The 22,030-nt window shown below is 44.3% G+C and overlaps 1 protein-coding gene across 1 annotated transcript; it reads right to left on the bottom strand.

Annotated features, from left to right (window-relative positions):
* Positions 1 to 974: 974 nt before the first annotated feature.
* LOC123103437 (ubiquitin-conjugating enzyme E2 28) lies at positions 975 to 3,492 on the bottom strand. Its single transcript, XM_044525028.1, has 3 exons — positions 3,236 to 3,492; positions 2,024 to 2,241; positions 975 to 1,464 (listed from the first exon to the last, which is right to left on the bottom strand). Exons 2-3 carry the CDS (start codon positions 2,237 to 2,239, stop codon positions 1,234 to 1,236), a joined length of 447 nt encoding a protein of 148 aa, XP_044380963.1. The 5' UTR covers positions 2,240 to 2,241; positions 3,236 to 3,492; the 3' UTR covers positions 975 to 1,233.
* Positions 3,493 to 22,030: the final 18,538 nt, after the last annotated feature.

Here is a 22,030-nt window from a genome sequence, read left to right as displayed (position 1 = left end):
ACCAAGGCGAAAGAAGTGGCTCTTGCGAGCATGATGACCAGGGTAGAGATCATGAAGGTGGATCTCAACATTGTGTCGCCAAGGACGAGGCCGTGGTTCAAAAAGATGCAGGCCGACATGCTCAAGTTCGACGACGAGTGATCTATGGCTGCGAGGGCCATCTTTTTTGTATGCCGGTAGGGTGCCGGCATGACCGCGGGAGCCGCGATGGCATGGTCGAATTCAAGTCCCACCTTTTTTTGTGTGCTGACATGTGTGCCGGCCGGCTGGCGAGTGCGCCAGCATGAACTTTGGTGATATTTTCTGAAACCGGCATTGTATGCCGGCGCTGATATGGTGCCGAAATGAGACATGGCCGCTGGCATGGTCGGCCTTGGACCCTTTTTATTTAAAAATTGAATGCGGACGTGAAATGGGTCGGCACATTGGGTGCACTGCCGACCTAAATGCAAAACTGAACGGACGTCGGGCGGGCGGCCGACCCAAACGGACAAATACGCCATCCGTTTGGAACGGCCCGTTGGAGTTGCTCTAAACCCTGTGTCCCTGTCCGCTTACTTACCTGATCACCATTCTAATTAATCTCGTCCTCTGATGGTATTCCGTGCATGCATCTCTCGCGGACAAGTCGTGCGTGCATGATGCATTCAGCCCACACACGACACTGGTGAGACACGTGCAAGCTCTCTCTTATCCTCCCAAAGAAAGAATGCTCAGGCTGTGCCTTTCTGGTGCTGCTGTAGAGTAATGCCAAGAGGACATATGGACCATAAAGCAGCTACCCCTACTGGACCTATCAGTGAGACGCTGGCCAGCGACAAGCCAGTGCCATGTTTGGCTAGCTGTCAGCCATCACATGTCATCATCATCAGAAGGTCACAGGCGAGCAGCAACACTGAGCTGCGGGTACTCACTGGAGCCACAAGCAATTGACCACCGCTGCTTCATCCGGATCCAACAAATGAAAAGAGTACTGGAGAAAACAACGAAAACACCACGAATTCTTGAAATGTTTTGTCTTGATACATACAGGTCTTCAGGGGCAGGGCGGACACCCAAAGTTTGGAAACAGAAATGCAAACATTACCCAGTTTTGACAACTGTACACAAGTAAAAACTGGTTCAGAGGAAGCCACACATGGGGTCTCTTGGGCATCGTCGAAACTCAGAGGGCGGGAAACCGGCGCGACACAGAAGTTCTCTTACGCGATGCCACGGTCATCTTCGCAGCGATCAGCCCATGGCGTACTTCTGGGTCCAGGCCCTCGCGGTCTCCTCGTAGCGGGCTCTCTGGTTCTTGTAGAGCTGCGCGATCTCCGGGACAAGGGGGTCGTCGGGGTTGGGGTCGGTGAGCAGGGAGCTGATGGAGAGTAGGACCTTGGATATGGTTAGCGCCGGGCTCCACTGCTCCTTGAGGATGTCCAGGCAGATGCTGCCGTTGGAGTTGATGTTCGGGTGATACACCTGCAGCATCCCACAGAAGATTCAGGTTCCGTAGAGTCATACATATGCAGCATTGTTCAAAGTAGCTGTTCTACTTGACAGTTGTTCTATTTGAATTTCCCGAGGTAATATTGATAGGATAGAAGCTGTTTAACATCCTGTTTTATAAATTCTACTTTTGTGTTCTTGACTTCAAAACTTATCAAAGTAGGACCAAGCCCAATGGAACCAACCATTGCTGAGTTTGACAGATCTATTCTGTCATGAATGACAAACTTTACCAGGGAGTAAGCTACAAGCTGTTGAAGAATGTGCATTGCAATTCAAGCATCTCTATTTAGCAGGTGTAGCATGTAACAGAAAAACATCTGACTGAAATGGCTAGTAGATAACGAAGCAACTTTACAAAAAATATTTTGATTTTGAAACGGAACTGTTCGTCTTGAATTTCCTAAAGACATATTCATCGACTAACAGATCAGTACGAAGGTCAAGACTGAAGAGTAATCATGAGAAAACAAACAGTTCGCAACAACGAAGCGAGAAAGAGATTGGCAATAAATCACAAACACCAGCTCACCTTTGTTTGGAAATTCACTTTTGGAGGCTTAAAGGGGTAATCAGGAGGGAAATGGATGTTGACAAAGAACACCCCTCCTGAGTAGGGGCTATCACCAGGGCCCATGATTGTGGCCTGCCAGTGGAATAGATCCGCCCCAGCAGGCCCAGCGCTGCATGATGTTGGTGGATCCTTTTGCAAATCCATGAGCTCCTTCTGAATCCTTCTGTTCGCCATATCTGAACACACAGAATATAATGATGAAAACATAGCAAAAAGAGTTGAAGTTTTATAAAAAGAACATGATGGTCGGAACACCAATGCATATGGACACAAGAACTTTAAAGTGCAGAGCACTCAGCATATCATGTGACAGATGAACTTGATGACAGAAATCTCTTATAGTTAGTGGAACAAGAGTTATGACATCTACCAAGGTTCCGAGTTCTGATATATCTATGATGTCATTCATGATCTTCTGTCTTTGCACTCCCTTTTATTTTACAGCTTAGTTAGCATCTGCTGGTCCATCGCACCTCAATGCAGTAATCGTGAGAAATTCCTACATAACTACTCACTCCCCATAATAGTGTCAAAAACGCTCTTATATTACGGGATGGAGGGAGTACACAAAAAAAAAACTTTGATCATGTACATATTCTTCGGGAAGATGCTAACAGGTTGCCACAAGTTCTCCACTAACATCCAGGAAACCAAACAGCAAATGGAATGGACTGTTAAGCACGCCGAATCTATTCGTCGGTGCCGCCACGTTCCAGAGACAAAACTTATCCCTTTGTGTGACGATGCTTCTCTTTTTTCTACTTTTGCCGGCACAAATGCAATCTACTTTTCAGGTTCCCCAAACACTTTCAGTAGTACAAGGCACAATCAAGGGGTAAATATTCTGAAGATTAAAGGCCAAGGCATCCCAAATCAGGGGCAAACAGGAATGGGATTGTTCTGTCTCTCTCTCTCTCTCCCCCTCCGCCCCCAAAGTCAACCCCGATCGATCGGCAAGCGAACCTAGCACAAATTAGGCCAGCGCGAATCTTGCATTCCCAGAGACAGCACAGGCCCCTGAATTCGCTGCGCCCAATTAATCCTAACGAACCAATCTCTTCTAGCAGGAAATGGCAGCGACGAATCAAGAACGAAATAGTAACCCCTTCATCGAGCTAGATGATTTCAACGGATCAATTGATCAAAATAGATACAGCAGATTGACCTTACCTGTAGGCCTGGGAAGGCTTTGGATTGTTCTCTCCTTTGCCTTCGGTCCCCCGAGAGAAGGAACGAATGAATCGATTCCGGCAATGATTGATGGAGCAGGTGGGAATGTGATTATAGGTCGGCGTAGGGGGGCTGGAATCGATTGGAGTCGTCGCTACTCTCTCGCGGCCTCCTCGTGTGCCATTGGCCGGCGCTGAATCTTTTAGTTCAAGCTTGACGTGGCCTGCCTGTCAGTTTCTTCAGACTCTTCCTTTTTTAATCGTGTAGCATCTTATCCATGGTTGGTTTTCCCTCCTTTTTTTATTGATTGATTGAAATCAATGGGGTTTTATTGAACTTCCCAAACCGTGTGACATGTTTGGGCATCTCCAAGCTGACCCACCATATCCGTCCGCGGACCGGGGCTCTGTCCTTGGACACGGTTGCGGGAGCTGGTCATTTAACCGTGATCGCATACATCCGTCTTTTATTTTGAAATAAATTTAACAAAAGTGAACAAATTTGATGGATATTTAAACAAATCAGACGGTATTCATTGATATTCAGACAATTTTTACATTAAATTGGATGTGTTTTCATCTAAACGGGAGCAAACTTATTATATTATATATTTCAATTAAAGGTACTCTAAACCTAGTCTAAATGACCGTTGACGCATGTTCTGCATGTCCGGCCGGCCATGTGCGCCGGGAACTGAAAATATCCTCCTCCATGTTGCCGGCAAGCGGCTTATCAGCTGACGACGATGAGCCCGCCAAGCTTGGCTTCAACGGGGGAGGGGGGGGGACGGGGAGTGGTGGCCTTACTGGGTCCCGTGCGCTGGCGACCTCCCATGCTCTAGTATTCCTCGCTGCCGGCGGCGCCCGCAGACGCGTCGGCTTCGTGGTCGTGGCGGCGGGGCGCGGCCATGGCGCTGTTAGTGACCTCGTCCTCATTCTTGTCATAGACTTCATTCACCCCCTCGTCGATCTCCTTAAAGGCGGCTTCTAACTCCGTCTGACGGACGCGATATCGCCAGCGGTCGTGGCGGATTTCATGGGCGATGCAGAAGGATTGCAGCAACGCCTCCTACTCGCCCATGTCCACGTCCGACGTGATGGCTGGGTCGGCTTCGAGTTGCTCCTCTGCGCGTCGGTGCTCGTCAAGGAGGCAGAGGTTGTACTCGTGGTCAGCTTGCGCCTGTTGAAATGCGCCCTGCCGCTTTTCTAATACCATCTCGGTGTAGTGAGCACGGGCCTCGCCCATGGTAATGTCGACATTGTCCGACGAGGATGGGGGAGCCGACTCATCGTCGGTCGCCTCGCATTGTGGCCTCTGCCAGCCTGCCTGCCTGCCAGCTGGCTGCAATGGCGGCGATCTCCTGCTTCTGCTTGGATGAGAGGTTGTTGTCCTAGATGGCTTTGAAGGTTGAGGAGGCCATGAAGGGCGTGGTGTCGATAGGAGAAAGAGAGTGGAGGATGTTGGGTACGACTACGGCCAAGCGCAAAGTTTAAATAGTAGGTGGATGTGTGACGCCTAAATAATTAGGCTACAGTAATCACATACTAATGATGCCATGTCACCGCTGTCACCATTGTTAATCTCGTGTTAGTCCAAAACCGATTTGAAATTCAAATTTAAAATGAAGTCAAACGGTAAAAGTTTTCAACATTAAAACTAAAATGTTCAAAATGGGACAAATAAATCATATGTAATAATGGTGGAGAAATCACATTTTTATAAAATGTTTAAATACTCTAAAATGAATAAAATAGTAGCAAAAACAATTAATTAAATACCTTTTTCAATTGATACAATATTAAACTATCCTATTCAGTTGCCCAAATTTATGTGGCAGTAGTACATTTATCTAGAATAAATTAGGAACTAATTATGTATTTCATTTAAAAAAATAAAGTGAAAATAGAATAAAAACAGAAAAGAATACAAATAGAAAAAGAAGAAAACTCCCCGTGGCCAACTGGGACAAATTCCCACCTGGCCAGCCCACTAGTCCAGACCGCTATGGCCCTGGTCTATGGCACAGGGGCCCCACGCCACATAACGGTTTAAAAAAATGTTAAATAAATAAATTAGTAATTAATTAATTAATGAGTTAAGTTAATTAATTCTATTTAATTAATCTAATTAAAATGAATTAACCTAACCCCTTAGTTAATCTAATTAATTCTATTTTAGTTAGTCTGTGTCAATGACAACGGGCCCGCCCGTTAGTTGACTGGTCAACAGTCAATTTTGACTGCTGACGTCATTGCTGATGCAATATATATTTTCGAATAATAATAATTCAAAAAATAATTAAATCTTTATAAATTAATATAAAATAAACCGTAGCTCGGGTGAAAATACTTTGTACATGTAAGTTGCTCAGAACGACGAGACGAGTCCGAATACGCAGTCCATTTGTTCACCACACGCCCCTAGCATAGCGAACCTGCAACCATCCCTCTCCAGTCCGTTTGTCCGAAAATGCGAAACACTGGAAATACTTTCCCTGATGTTTCCCCTCTTTGCCGGTGTCACCTAATACCGTGTTAGGGCACACCTAGCACCACTATTTGTCATGTCATGCATCGTCAAGCTTCTATTTGCATTGTATTTATTGTTTCAGCCCCCTCTTCTCTTCGATAGACTATGAGACTGACGTCGTTGCTGCCCCGATTGACTACGGTGTTGACGACCCGTCCTTCTCTGCCGAGCTTCCAGGTAAGCCAACCCCCCTTGTTCATCCCGATATCAACTACTCTTTCCCTCTACTGCTTGCATTAGAGTAGTGTTACTATTTCATCGGTTGATCCTATACTGCTCATAGCATGTCCTTGTTACTACTGTTGATACCTTTACCTCCAGTCCTAAATGCTTAGTATAGGCTGCTAGTATATTACATCAGTGGCCCTACACTCTTGTCTGTCTGCCATGCTATATTACTGGGTCGTGATCACTCGGGGGGTGATCACGGGTATATACTATACTATTACATTACTTATGTTACTGTTCGGAGATGGAGGCTGAAGGGGTAGGTGGTTCCACCTAGGTAGTGGTGGGCCTGGGTTCCCAACAACCCCCTGATTGTTACTTTGTGACGAAGCGACATGACAGGTTGTGACCACCTAGGAGACAGGTGGGCCTGGTCCCTGGTCGGCGTCCGCGGTTACTTCAAAATAACATGCTTAACGAGATCTAGATATTTGATCTGAGTCTGGCCACTGACCTATACGCACTAACCAACTACGCGGGAACAGTTATGGGCACTCGACATCGTGGTATCAGCCGAAGCCTTCTTGACATCAGCGACTGAGCGCGCGCACCAGGTTGGACCGTGTAATGCAACTTCCTTTGTAATGGAGGTTGCTAGGTCTACTCACCGGCCGCCCACGCAACATGCGGGTGTGCAATGGGCGATGGGCCCAGATTCCTGCGCGCTTAAGATTTAGACTGGCGTGCTGACCTCTTTGTTGTGCCTAGGTAGGCCTGCGACGTGTTGATCTTCCGAGGCCGGGTATGACCCAGGAAAGTGTGTCCAGCCAGAGGGATCGAGCGTGTTGGGTTATGTGGTGCACCCCTGCAGGGAAGCTTATCTATTCGAATAGCTGTGCCCCTCGGTAAAAGGATGACCCAGAGTTGTATTCTGACCTTATGACATCTAGAACTAGATACTTAATAAAACACACCTCTTACAACTTCCAGAGACAACCCGGTGATCGCTTTCCCAGAGGGCGACATGGGGAGGATGGCCGGGTAGGATTATGCTATGCGGTGTTCCTTGATGTTGCACTTGCTACTCTCTTCTACATGCTTCAAGATGGAGGCTGTCAGACGTGTAGTCTTCGATAGGACTAGCTATCCCCCTCTTATTTTGGCATTCTGCAGTTAAGTCCATAGATACTACCCATTTCATTGATACCAATGCATATATAGTGTAGATCCTTGCGTGTGAGTACTTTGGATGAGTACTCCCGGTTGCTTTGCTCCCTCTTTCCTTTTCTTCTCGGATGTCGCAACCAAATGTTGGAGCCCAGGAGCCAGAGGCCCCCGTTGACGATGACCCCTACTACACCGAGGGTGCCTACTACTACGTGCAGGCCGCCGCCGACTAGGAGTAGTTAGGAGGATCCCAGGCAGGAGGCAGCGCCTCCTTCGATCTGTTTCCCCAGTTTGTGCTAGCCATCTTATGGCACCTTGTTTAACTTATGTCTATACTCTGATATTGTTGCTTCCGCTGACTCATCTATGATCGAACATTTGTATTCGAGCCCTCGAGGCCCCTGGCTTGTAATATTAAAGCTTGTATGACTTATTTGTGTTTAGAGTTGTGTTGTGATATCTTCCCGTGAGTCCCTGATCTTGATCGTACACGTTTGCGTGTATGATTAGTGTACGATTGAATCGGGGACGTCACAAGTTGGTATTAGAGCCGACTGCCTGTAGGAACCCCCTTTCCAAAATCCTTGGCCGAAGTTGTGTCTAGTCATTATAAAACTTTTACTAACATGGTTGTGTGGCTTACGGGCCCACGTCATCATTGGGTGGTATTAGGATCTTTTATTCCTCGATCTTTACTCTAGAACTCTGATCTCTCTTCTATTCGAGTTAAATGGTTTTGCTAACTCTAACTGTAGGTTCTCGTAATTACTTCCTTTCAGAGAGCCCCTTATTATAGTTGATCGCCTGCCGCACCATAAGATTCTGAAGATACTCTCTGATGTTCTCTTGAAACTTTGTGCCCGTCGTTGTTGCAATTCCCTTCCATCGATAAACCCCTATGGATAACCACGTATACTCGCCATTCATACAATATTTCCAAGTTGATCTTGTTATTACAAATACCCCAAAATTCTCTCTGTTGTTCCGAGAATCCTTTGAGCTTACTGCCTTGCAGTTATTTGCCACCTGAATACCCATGCAGATAATTTCTCACACTTATCGAGGATTCATTCATCCTCAGTTGTTCATGTGTTTCACAAAATTTCTTTGGAATAGTATTTGGTTTTCTGAAAATCCTCAGCGGCCTATTGCTCCTGAATCCCTTACCTTCCGACACTATGGTTAATTCTATATTTCTAGCAATCTCCGTTGGCATCCTTTGTCACTATCATTTCGAGTCCGTTGATTCAATATACTGCGAATGCTCACAATCCTCAATAAGATCCTAGAATTCATCCTTCTGGGTTAGGTGTAATTTTAAACATGAGCTGGATCTCGACCAATCAAATTGCCATCAATTATTCCCCTAAGCCTACTCGACTTATCCATCCTTAATCAGAGCCCTTGATCCCGATCCCTTGATTTGGAAATCTTAATTCATTTACCTTTGAGCTTTGAATTAGTCAATTGTTTCTATAATCCAAAGCCTTTGTTTTGTTTCATCCTCTGAGCGTGTGTCAATGCTCACATCAGCCCCATTATGGACCGTCAGATCTTTTGTTGAATTGTCATCCGACAGTGTCCTTCATATACAAAAACCTTGAGAAGTTCTTTCCCTGATACATAATGCCATTGGTAAATTCTATTCTCTGATTTGGCTAACCATGCTCCGCTTTCTAAGCTGGTGATAATTATTCTCGAAGCTTGTGGCATATGTTTCTAAGATGCCCTGATGGGTTGAACCTATGCCTTCCTTAATCTGTGTGGACCCGAAAGTTTTCCAAGGTTCATACTCCTCTGGTAATTCACCAGGTAGGTCTCCGCACTCAAATTCATTTTTAATAGAGCATTGAATGAAAATTTATGCATTGCAGAAGTGGGAGTCAACCTTGAATTTTGTGTTCATGCCCATGGACACGATGTAGAACCTATCATTAAAGCTTATCTTCAATTAATTATTCCCTTGGTATAAGTTCATCTTATATCTGGGGTCTGGCCTTTTGCAATCGTGGTTCCGGCCATGTTCTCCTTTAAATACAATTTCTCGTGCAAGTTTAAGCACTCTTCTTCTATAGAGCAATACCCCAGTCCAACCTCTACATTGATCTGTCATCGAGTATTACCCCCTAGTATCTCGAGATTATCACGGAACTGCATAAATTTTTATGAGTTTTCATGAAGTACTACATTATCACTGATTCCAATTTTTCATGGGCTCTGAGTTATTAAACACTCAAAGACACCGACAACTGAATCGAGTCTGCACTGCGATTTAACAACTGTTACTAATATTCATTGCTTACGAGTTTGTACTCGATCATGTCGTTCCGAGCTGGTTGACTACATCATCATCGTCAGGCTGACTGCTTGACCATTCTACGTATGTCCTTCATCCCCGGGACAGAATCCCGACAGTGCTCTAAGCTTACATCGAACTTCAGCATCATATTGTTTGTCTTTTGAGACAACTCCGAATTCTAAGATGACATCTTATCTATGGTTATAATAACCTTTTGCTTCACCATTCCCTTGGCTTGATGTCCCCACCGATCGATTACACCTTCTTGAAACCTCTCGACAAATTTGTTTTGATCATTGTCAACAATTTGACTTCTTCCAAGTTGTGTGTCGAATTCAGGATGAGTAATACCACCCTTGCCCCCTCAATGATTTGCATTAACATCGACAACATTCTCGCATTCCCTCCGACACAAAACTTGGTCTTGTTTTGTGTAGTTTCCTTTCTATCCAACTCATATTATGATTCTATCTTGGAGTATTACCATCTGTTATGTCAAGAATGTTGAGGGAATTACCTCAACTATTAAATCTTTATATAGTAATACTTCTCACCATCACCATTCTTTCTTGGTCCCCGTGTTGGTTCTAACCGGGATACCAACAGGTGAATGGTGTTGTTTGGATTCTACCCTTCTAGCAACCCTATTGCTTTGGAGTTATTGGCCGACCGTTCATTCTTAGACTATTGATTATTGAATCACCATTCTAACATTGATCATGCTACCTAAGGCCATATTTCTGGCGCACCTTACAACTCAATCTTTATTTGTGTATGTTTTTCCTCGAGCATACATCATTATATCATTTGATATGACAAATGTTATCTCCTCGTCCACATAATTATGGAAATCCATCTTTTTGGAAATATCGATGATATGTCGCTGAGTCCATCAGCCACCTTCTCATCCTCTCCTTGGTTTAATGATGAACTCTGGTTTCGGAACTTGCTTCCATGGTTCATTTCTCAAGAATCTTAAAATGTCCTTGGGTAAATTTGTGTTGCACTTTTCTTCTCGGGCATCCTGAGTCTGAGGTATCCTTATTGGGGAACATAGCATGCAATTTCAAAAAAATTCCTACGATCACACAAGATCTATCTAGGAGATGCATAGCAACGAGATGGAGAGAGTGTGTCCACGTACCCTCGTAGACCAAAAGCGAAACCGTTAGGTTAACGCGGTTGATGTAGTCGAACGTCTTCACGATCCAACTGATCCAAGTACCGAACGTACGGCACCTCCGTGTTCAGCACACGTTCAGCTCGATGACGTCCCTCGAGCTCTTGATCTAGTAGAGAGTCGAGGGAGAGTTTCGATAGCACGACGGCATGGTGAAGGTGATGGTGATGTGATCCACGCAGGGCTTCGTCTAAGCACTACGACGCTATGACTGGAGGAGTAAACTGTGGAGGGAGGCACCACACACGGCTAAGAGAAATCTTGGTGTGCCTTTGGGGTGCCCCCCGCCCCCATATATAAAGGAGGGGAGGAGGAGGCCGGCGGCCTAGGAGGGGCGCGCCAAGGAGGGAGTCCTACTTGGACTCCTAGTCCAAGTAGGATTTGCCCGCCCCACCTTTTCCTTCCAACGGAGGGGGAAAGAAGGAAGGAGAGGAGAGGAAGAGGGAAAGGGGGGTCGGGCCCCCTCTCCTTCCTAATCGGACTCCCTTTGGGGGGGGGGTGCGCCCCCCTTTGTGGGTTGTCCCCTCTTCTCTCCCATGGCCCATGAGGCCCATGATTCCCCACCCGGGGGGGGGGGGGTTCCGGTAACCCCTCGGTACTCCGATAAAATATTCGAATCACTTGGAACCATTCCGATGTCCAAATACAACCTTCCAATATATGAATCTTTACCTCGTCATGTTCGTGATCTCAACCAGGACTCTAAACAAACTTTGGTCACCAAAACACATAACTCATAATACAAATCTTCATCAAACGTTAAACGTGTGAACCCTACGGGTTCGAGAACTATGTAGACATGACCGAGACACATCTCCGGGCAATAACCAATAGCGGAACCTGGATGCTCATATTGGCTCCTACATATTCTACGAAGATCTTTATCGGTCAAACCGCATAACAACATACGTCATTCCCTTTGTGATCGGTATGTTACTTGCCTGAGATTCGATCGTTGGTATCCTCATACCTAGTTCAATCTCGTTACTGTCAAGTCTCTTTACTCGTTCCGTAATGCATCATCCCGCAACTAACTCATTAGTCACATTGCTTGCAAGGCTTATAGTGATGTGCATTACCGAGAGGGCCCAGAGATACCTCTCCGATACTCGGAGTGACAAATCCTAATCTTGATCTAAGCCAACTCAACAAACACCTTTGGAGACACCTCTAGAGCATCTTTATAATCACCTAGTTACGTTGTGACGTTTGATAGCACATAAGGTGTTCCTCCGGTATTCGGGAGTTGCATAATCTCATAGTTAGAGGAATATGTATAAGTCATGAAGAAAGCAATACAATAAAACTAAACGATCATAAAGCTAAGCTAACAGATAGGTCTTGCCCATGCCATCATACTCTAATGATGTGATCCCATTCATCAAATGAAAACACATGTCTATGGTCAGGAAACTTAACCATCTTTTATTAATGAGCTAGTCAAGTAGAGGCATACTAGGGACACTCTGTTTGTCTTATGTATTCACACATGTACTAAGTTTCCGGTTAATACAATTCTTGCATGAATAATAAACATTTATCATGATATAAGGAAATATAAATAACAAATTTATTATTACCTCTAGGGCATATTTCCATCAGTCTCCCAGTTGCACTAGAGTCAATAATCTAGATATTAAATAGTAATGATTCTAACACCCATGGAGTCTTGGTGCTGATCATGTTTTGCTGGTGAGAGAGGCTTAGTCAACGGGTCTGCAACATTCATATCCATATGTATTTTGCAAATCTCTATGTCTCCCTCCTTGACTTGATCACGGATGGAATTGAAGCGTCTCTTGATGTGTTTGGTTCTCTTGTGAAATTTGGATTCCTTCGCCAAGGCAGTTGCTCCAGTATTGTCACAAAAGATTTTCATTGGACCCGATGCACTAGGTATTACACCTAGATCGGATATGAAGTCCTTCATCCAGACTCCTTCATTTGCTGCTTCTGAAGAAGCCATGTACTTCGCTTCACACGTAGACCCCGCCATGACGCTCTGCTTGGAACTGCACCAATTTACAGCTTCACCATTCAATATAAATACGTATCCGGTTTGCGACTTAGAGTCATCCAGATTAGTGTCAAAGCTTGCATCGACATAACGTTTTGCGACAAGCTCTTTGTCACCTCCATAAACGAGAAACATATCCTTAGTCCTTTTCAGGTATTTCAGGATGTTCTTGAGCGCTGTCCAGTGATCCACTCCTGGATTACTTTGGTACCTCCCTGCTAAACTTATATGAAGGCACACATCAGGTCTGGTACACAGCATTGCATACATGATAGAACCTATGGCTGAGGCATAGGGAATGATTTCATTTTCTCTCTATCTTCTGCAGTGGTCGGGCATTGAGTCTGACTCAACTTGACACCTTGTAACATAGGTAACAACCCTTACTTTGACTGATCCATTTTGAACTTCTTCAAAACTTTATCAAGGTATGTGCTTTGTGAAAGTCCAATTAAGCATCTTGATCTATCTCTATAGATCTTGATGCCCAATATGTAAGCAGCTTCACCGAGGTCTTTCATTGAAAAATTCTTATTCAAGTATCCTTTTATGCTATCCAGAAATTCTGTATTATTTCCAATCAACAATATGTCATCCACATATATAATATTAGAAATGCTACAGAGCTCCCACTCACTTTGTTGTAAATACAGGCTTCTCCAAAAGTCTGCATAAAACCATATGCTTTGATCACACTATGAAAGCGTATATTCCAACTCCGAGAGGCTTGCACCAGTCCATAAATGGATCGTTGGAGCTTGCACACTTTGTTAGCACCTTTAGGATCGACAAAACCTTCTGGTCGCATCATATACAACTCTTCTTTAAGATATCCATTAAGGAATGCAGTTTTGACATCCATTTGCCAAATTTCATAATCATAAAATGCGGCAATGGCTAACATGATTCGGACAGACTTAAGCATCGCTACGGGTGAGAAGGTCTCATCGTAGTCATCTCCTTGAACTTGTCGAAAACCTTTCACAACAAGTCGAGCTTTGTAGACAGTAACATTACCGTCAGCATCAGTCTTCTTCTTGAAGATCCATTTATTCTCTATGACTTACTGATCATCGGGCAAGTCAACCAAAGTCCACACTTAGTTCTCATACATGGATCCCATCTCAGATTTCATGGCCTCAAGCCATTTTGCGGAATCTGGGCTCATCATCGCTTCCTCATAGTTCATAGGTTTGTCATGGTCAAGTAACATGACCTCCAGAACAGGACTACCGTACCACTCTGGTTCGGACCGTACTCTAGTTGACCTACGAGGTTCGGTAGTCACTTGATCTGAAGTTTCATGATCATCATCATTAACTTCCTCACTAATTGGTGTATGAATCACTGGAACTGGTTTCTGTGATGAACTACTTTCCAATTCGGGAGAAGGTACAATTACCTCATCAAGTTCTACTTTCCTCCCACTCACTTCTTTAAAGAGAATTTCCTTCTCTAGAAATGATCCATTCTTAGCAACGAATATCTTTCCTTCGGATCTGTGATAGAAGGTGTACCCAACAGTTTCCTTTAGGTATCCTATGAAGGCACATTTCTATGATTTGGGTTTGAGCTTATCAGGTTGAAGCTTTTTCACATAAGCATCGCAACCCCAAACTTTAAGAAACGACAACTTAGGTTTCTTGCTAAACCATAGTTCATATGGTGTCGTCTCACCGGATTTAGATGGTGCCCTATATAATGTGAATGCAGCCGTCTCTAAAGCATAACCCCAAAATGATAGCAGTAAATCAGTAAGAGACATCATAGATCACACCATATCTAATGAAGTATGGTTATGACGTTCGGACACACCATCACACTGTGGTGTTCCAAGTGGCGTGAGTTGTGAAACTATTCCACATTGTTTCAAATGAAGACCAAACTCATAACTCAAATATTCACCTCCACGACCAGATCGTATAAACTTTATTTTCTTGTTACGATGATTTTCTACTTCACTCTGAAATTCTTTGAACTTTTCAAATGTTTCAGACTTATGTTTCATTAAGTAGATATATCCATATCTGCTTAAATCATCTATGAAGGTTAGAAAATAACGATACCCGCTGCGAGCCTCAACACTCATCAGACCGCATACATCAGTATGTATTATTTCCAATAAGTTAGTTGCTCGCTCCATTGTTCCGGAGAACAGAGTCTTAGTCATCTTTCCCATGAGGCATGGTTCGCAAGCATCAAGTGATTCCAAAAGCCCATCAGCATGGAGTTTCTTCATGTGCTTTACACGAATATGACCTAAATGGCAGTGCCACAAATAAGTTGCACTATCATTATTAACTTTTCATCTTTTGGCTTCAATATTATGAATATGTGTATCACTACAATCGAGATTCACTAAAAATAGACCACTCATCAAGGGTGCATGACCATAAAAGATATTACTCATATAAATAGAACAACCATTATTCTTTGATTTAAATGAATAACCATCTCGCATCAAACAAGATCCAGATATAATGTTCATGCTCAACGCTGGCACCAAATAACAATTATTTAGGTCTAAAACTAATCCTGACGGTAGATGTAGAGGTAGCGTGCCGCGACGATCACATAAACTTTGGAACCATTTCCCACGTGCATCGTCACCTCATCCTTATCCAATCTTCCTTTAATCCGTAGCCCCTGTTTCGAGTTGCAAATATGAGCAACAGAACCAGTATCAAATACCCAGGCGCTACTACGAGCATTAGTAAGGTACACATCAATAACATGTATATCAAATATACCTTTCACTTTGCCATCCTTCTTATGAGCCAAATACTTGGGGCAGTTCCGCTTCCAGTGACCAGTCCCTTTGCAGTAGAAGCACATTCAGGGTTAATTCCAGACTTGGGTTTCTTCCTGGGAGCAGCAACTTGCTTGCTATTCTTCTTGAAGTTCCCCTTCTTCCCTTTGCCCTTTTTCTTGGAACTAGTGGTCTTGTTAACCATCAACACTTGATGCTTCTTCTTGATTTCTACCTCCGCGGCCTTTAGCATCATGAAGAGCTCGGGAATTGTCTTTTCCATCCCTTGCATATTATAGTTCATAAAGAAGCCTTTATAACTTGGTAAGAGTGATTGAAGAACTCTATCAATGACACCATCATTAGGAAGATTAACTCCCAGCTGAGTCAAGTGGTTATGGTACCTAGACATTCTGAGTATGTGTTCACTGACAGAACTATTCTCCTCCATTTTGCAGCTGTAGAACTTGTTGGAGACTGCATATCCCGCAACTCGGGCATTTTCTTGAAATATTAACTTCAACTCCTGGAACATCTAATATGCTCCATGACGTTCAAAACATCTTTGAAGTCCCGATTCTAAGCCGTAAAGCATGGCACACTGAACTATCGAGTAGTCATCAACTTTGCTATGCCAGATGTTCATAACGTCCGGAGTTGCTCCTGTAGCGGGTCTTGCACCTAGCGGTGCTTCCAGGACGTAATTCTTCTATGCAGCAATGAGGATAATCCTCAAGTTACGGACCCAGTCCGTGTAGTTGCTACCATCATCTTTCAACTTAGCTTTCTCTAGGAACACATTAAAATTCAAGGGAACGGTAGCACGGGCCATTAATCTACAACAACATAGATATGCAAAAACTATCAGGTACTAAGTTCATGATAAATTAAAGTTCAATTAATCATATTACTTAAGAACTCCCACTTAGATAGACATCCCTCTAGTCATCTAAATGATCACGTGATCCATATCAACTAAACCATGTCCAATCATCACATGAGATGGAGTAGTTTTCAATGGTGATCATCACTATGTTGATCATATATACTATATGATTCACGTTCGACCTTTCGATCTCAGTGGTCCGAGGCCATATCTGCATATGCCTGGCTCGTCAAGTTTAACCTGAGTATTCTGCACATGCAAAACTGGCTTGCACCCATTGTATGTGAACGTAGAGCTTATCACAACCGATCACCATGTGGTGTCTCAGCACGACGAACTATAGCAACGGTGCATACTCAGGAGAATGTTGGTGAACATAGCAGAAATTCAAAATTTTCTTCGCATCACCAAGATCAATCTATGGAGTAATCTAGCAACGAGGGTAAGGAGAGTGCATCTACATACCCTTGTAGATCGCTAAGCGGAAGCGTTCAAGTGAACGGGGTTGATGGAGTCGTACTCGTCGTGATCCAAATCACCGGAGATCCTAGTGCCGAAAGGACGGCACCTCCGCGTTCAACACACGTAGAGCCCGGTGACGTCTCATACGCCTTGATCCAGCAAGGGGAGAAGGAGAGGTTGGGGAAGACTCCATCTAGCAGCAGCACGACGACGTGGTGGTGGTGGAGTAGCGCAGGACTCCAGCAGGGCTTCGCCAAGCACTACGAGAGACGAGGAGGAAGAGGGGTAGGGCTGCACCAACAGGGAGACCAAATCACATGTGTTGGGCAGCCCCAAACCTCAAGTATATATTGGGGGAGGGGAGGGGCAGCGCCCCCACCTAGGGTTCCCTCCCTAGGGGTGGCGGCAGCCCCCAGATCCCATCTGGGAGGCGGCCAAGGGGGAGAGAGAGGGGGCGCACCTAGGGTGGGCCTTAGGGCCCATCTGCGCCTAGGGTTTGCCCCCTCTCCTCTTGAGGACGCCTTGTGCCTTGGTGGGAGGCGCCCCAGCCCACCTAGGGGCTGGTCCCTTCCCACTATTGGCCCATGTAGGCCTCCGGGGCTGGTGGCCCCACCTGGTGGACCCCCGGACCCCTCCGGTGGTCCCGGTACACTACCAGTGATGCCCGGAACACTTTCGGTGGACAAAACCATACTTCCTATATATTAATCTTTACCTCCAGACCATTCCGGAACTCCTCGTGACGTCCGGGATCTCATCCGGGACTCCGAACAACATTCAGTAACCGCGTACATACTTCCCCTATAACCCTAGCGCCATCGAACCTTAAGTGTGTAGACCCTACGGGTTCGGGAACCATGCAGACATGACCGAGACAACTCTCCGGCCAATAACCAACAACGGGATCTGGATACCCATGTTGGCTCCCACATGTTCCACGATGATCTCATCGGATGAACCACGATGTCGAGGATTCAATCAATCCCGTATACAATTCCCTTTGTCTAGAGGTACGATACTTGCCCGAGATTCGATCGTCGGTATCCCGATACCTTGTTCAATCTCGTTACCAGCAAGTCTCTTTACTCGTTCCGTAAAAAATCATCCCGTGATCAACTCCTTGATCACATTGTGCACATTATGATGATGTCCTACCGAGTGGGCCCAGAGATACCTCTCCGTTTACACGGAGTGACAAATCCCAGTCTCGATTCGTGCCAACCCAACAGACACTTTCGGAGATACCTGTAGTGTACCTTTATAGCCACCCAGTTACGTTGTGACATTTGGCACACCCAAAGCACTCCTACGGTATCCGGGAGTTGCACAATCTCATGGTCTAAGGAAATGATACTTGACATTAGAAAAGCTTTAGCAAACGAACTACACGATCTTGTGCTAGGCTTAGGATTGGGTCTAGTCCATCACATCATTCTCCTAATGATGTGATCCCGTTATCAACGACATCCAATGTCCATGGTCAGGAAACCGTAACCATCTATTGATCAACGAGCTAGTCAACTAGAGGCTTACTAGGGACATGGTGTTGTCTATGTATCCACACATGTATCTGAATTTCCTATCAATACAATTCTAGCATGGATAATAAACGATTATCATGAACAATGAAATATAATAATAATAACTAATTTATTATTGCCTCTAGGGCATATTTCCAATAGTCTCCCACTTGCACTAGAGTCAATAATCTAGTTCACATCGCCATGTGATTAACACTCACAGGTCACATCGCCATGTGACCAACATCCAAGAGTCTACTAGACTCAATGATCTAGTTCACATCACTATGTGATAAACACTCAAAGAGTTCTGGGTTTGATCATGTTATGCTTGTGAGAGAGGTTGTAGTCAACGGTTCTTGCCATATTCAGATCCCTATGTGTTTCGCAAAACTTTATATCGTAGATGCTGCTACCACGTTCCACTTGGAGCTATTCCAAATTATTGCTCCATGATACGTATCCGGTATCTCTACTTAGAGCTATCCGGATAGGTGTTAAGCTTGCATCGACGTAACTCTTTATGTCGAACTCTTTATCACCTCCATAACCGAGAAACATTTCCTTATTCCTCTAAGGATAATTTTGACCGCTATCTGGTGATCTACTCCTAGATCACCTTTGTACCCTCCTGCCAGACATGTGGCAAGGCACACATCAGGTGCGGTACTTCAGCATGGCATACCGTATAGAGCCTATGACAAGAGCATAGGGGACAACCTTCGTCCTTCCTCTTTCTTCTGCCGTGGTCAATCTTTGAGTCTTACTCAACTTCACACCTTACAACTCAGGTAAGAACCCCTTCTTTGACTGATCTATTTTGAACTCCTTCCAAAACATGTCAAGGTGTGCGTTCTTTGAAAGTACCATCAGGCGTCTTGATCTATCTCTATAGATCTTGATGCCCAATATGTAAGCAGCTTTATCCAGGTCTTCCTTTGAAAATCACTCTTCAAACAACCGTTCATGCTTTCCAGAAATTCTACATTATTTTGGATCAACAATATGTCATCCACATATACTTATCAGAAATGTTGTAGTGCTCCCACTCACTTTCTTGTAAATACAAGTTTCTAGCAAACATTGTATAAACCTAAAAGCTTTGATCACTCCATCAAAGCATGTATTCTGACTCCGAGATGCTTGCTCTGGTCCACAGAAGGATTGCTGGAGCAAGCATACCTTTTAGCATCCTTAGGATCGACAAAACATTTTATTGTATCACATACAACTTTTTCTTACGAAAACTAGTAAGAAAATTTGTTTTGACATCCATCTGTCAGATTTCATAATCAAAAAATACATCTAATGCTAACATGATTCCGACGGACTTAAGCATCGCTACGGGTGAGAAATTCTCATCGTAGTCAACTCCTTGAACTTGTGAAAAGATTCTTTCCCACAAGTCGAGCTTCATAGACGGTAACATTACCGCCCACGTCCATCTTCTTCTTAAAGATCCATTTATCTCAATGGCTTGCCGATCATCGGGCAAGTCCACCAAAGTCCATACTTTGTTCTGGTACATGGATCCTATCTCGGATTTCATGGCTTCTAACCATTTATTGGAATACGGGCCCACCATCGCTTCTCCATAGCTCGTAGGTTCATTGTTGTCTAACAACATGATATCTAAGACAGGATTACCGTACCACTCAGGAGTAGTACATATCCTTGTCGACCTACGAGGTTCGATAGCAACTTGATCCGAAGCTTCATGATCACTATCATTAACTTCCCATTCAACAGACGTAGGCTCCACAGAAAACATCTTTCTGTGTTGCATCACTCTCTGGTTGAAGTAAAGGTTCGACAACCTCATCAAGTTCTATCTTCCTCCCAGTCAATTCTTTCGAGAGAAACTCCTTCTCGAGAAAGGACCCGTTCTTAGCGACAAACAATTTGCCCTCGGATCTGAGATAGAAGGTATACCCTACTGCCACCTTTGGGTATCCTATGAAGATGTGTTTGTCTGCTTTGGGTTTGAGCTTCTCCGGCTAAAGCCTTAAGCATCGCAGCCCCAAAAATTATGAAACGACAACTTTGGTTTCTTGCCAAACCAATGTTCATACGATGCCGTCTCAACGGACTTAGATGGTGACCTATCTAAAGTGAATGCAGCTGTCTCTAACGCATAACCTCAAAATGAAAACGGTAGATTGGTAAGAGACATCATAGTCTCATAGGGTTCGATTATGACGTCCGGACACACCATTACAACTGTGGTGTTCCAGGTGGCTTGAACTGTGAAACAATTCCACAATGTCTTAAGTGATTTGCCAAACTCATAACTCAGAAAAATCCCCTTTTGATCAGATCGTAGGAACATGATCTTCTTTGTTATGATGATTCTTAACTTCACTCTGAAATCGCTTGAACTTTTCAAACGTTTTAGACTTGTGCTTCATTTGGTAGATATACCTATACCTACCCAAATCGTCAGTGAAGATGAGAAAATAGCGATATCCACCGCACGCTTCAATTCTCATTGGATCACAGGCATCAGCATGCATGATTTCCAACAAGTCACTTGCCCGTTTCATTGTACCTGAAAACGGGGTCTTAGTCATCCTGCCCATGAGGCATGGCTCGCATGTGTCAAGCGATTCAAAATCAAGTGACTCCAAACATCCATCGACATGGAGTTTCTTCATGCATCTTACGCCAATATGACCTAAGCGGCAGTGCCACAAGAAAGTGGTACTATCATTATTAACTCTACATCCTTTGGCGTGAACATGTGTATTACCACGATCGAGATTCAATGAACCATTTACATAGGGTGCATGACCATGAAAGGTATTTTTCATGTAAACAGAATAACAATTATTCTCTAACTTAAATGAATAACCGTATTGCAATGAACATGATCTAATCATATTCATGCTCAATGTAGACACCTGATAACATTTATCCAGGTTCAATATTAATCCCGAAGGCAGATGGAGCGTGCGATGGTGATCTCATCAACTTTGGAAACACTTCCAACACACATCGTCACCTCGCCCTTAGCCAGTCTTCGTTTAGTCCGTAGCTTTAGCTTCAAGTCACCAATAATAGCAACTGAACCGGTATCCAATACCCAAGTGCTACCAGGAGTACTAGCGAGGTACACATTAATAACACGTATATACTTTGTTGAAGTTGCCAGCCTTCTTATCTACCATGCATTTGGGGTAATTCCGCTACCAGTGACCGTTCCCCTTACAATAGAAGCACTTAGTCTCGGGTTTGGGTTCAACCTTGGGTTCCTTCACCGGAGCGGCAACTGGTTTGCCATACATGAAGTTTCCCTTCTAGCCCTTGCCCTTCTTGAAACCAGTGGTCTTGTTAAACCATCAACACTTGATGCTCCTTCTTGATTTCTACCTTTTGCAGTCTTAAGCACTGCGAACAGCTCCGGGATCAACTCCATCCCTTGCATGTCATAGTTCATCACAAAGATCTAGTAGCTTAGTGATAGTGGCTAGAGAACTCTATCAATCACTATCTTATCTAGAAGTTTAACCCCCACTTGATTTAAGTGATTGTAGCACCCAGACATTCTGAGCACATACTCACTAGCTGAGCTATTCTCCTCCATCTTGTTGGCAAAAGAACTTGTCAGAGGTCTCACACCTCTCAACATGGGCATGAGCCTGAAATCCCAATTTCAGCTCTTGGAACATCTCATATGTTCTATGGCATTCAAAACGTCATTGGAATCCCGATTCTAAGCCGTAAAGTATGGTGCACTAAACTATCAAGTAGTCATCAGGACGTGTCTGTCAGTTGTTCACAACATCCATAGACGACGTTGTAGGGGTTTGCACATCGAG

Source organism: Triticum aestivum, chromosome 5A (genome assembly GCF_018294505.1).
Source record: "Triticum aestivum cultivar Chinese Spring chromosome 5A, IWGSC CS RefSeq v2.1, whole genome shotgun sequence".
Lineage (NCBI taxonomy): Eukaryota > Viridiplantae > Streptophyta > Magnoliopsida > Poales > Poaceae > Triticum > Triticum aestivum.
The sequence above is the reverse complement of the archived record's forward strand: the minus strand, read 5'-3'. Positions and strand labels throughout refer to the sequence as shown.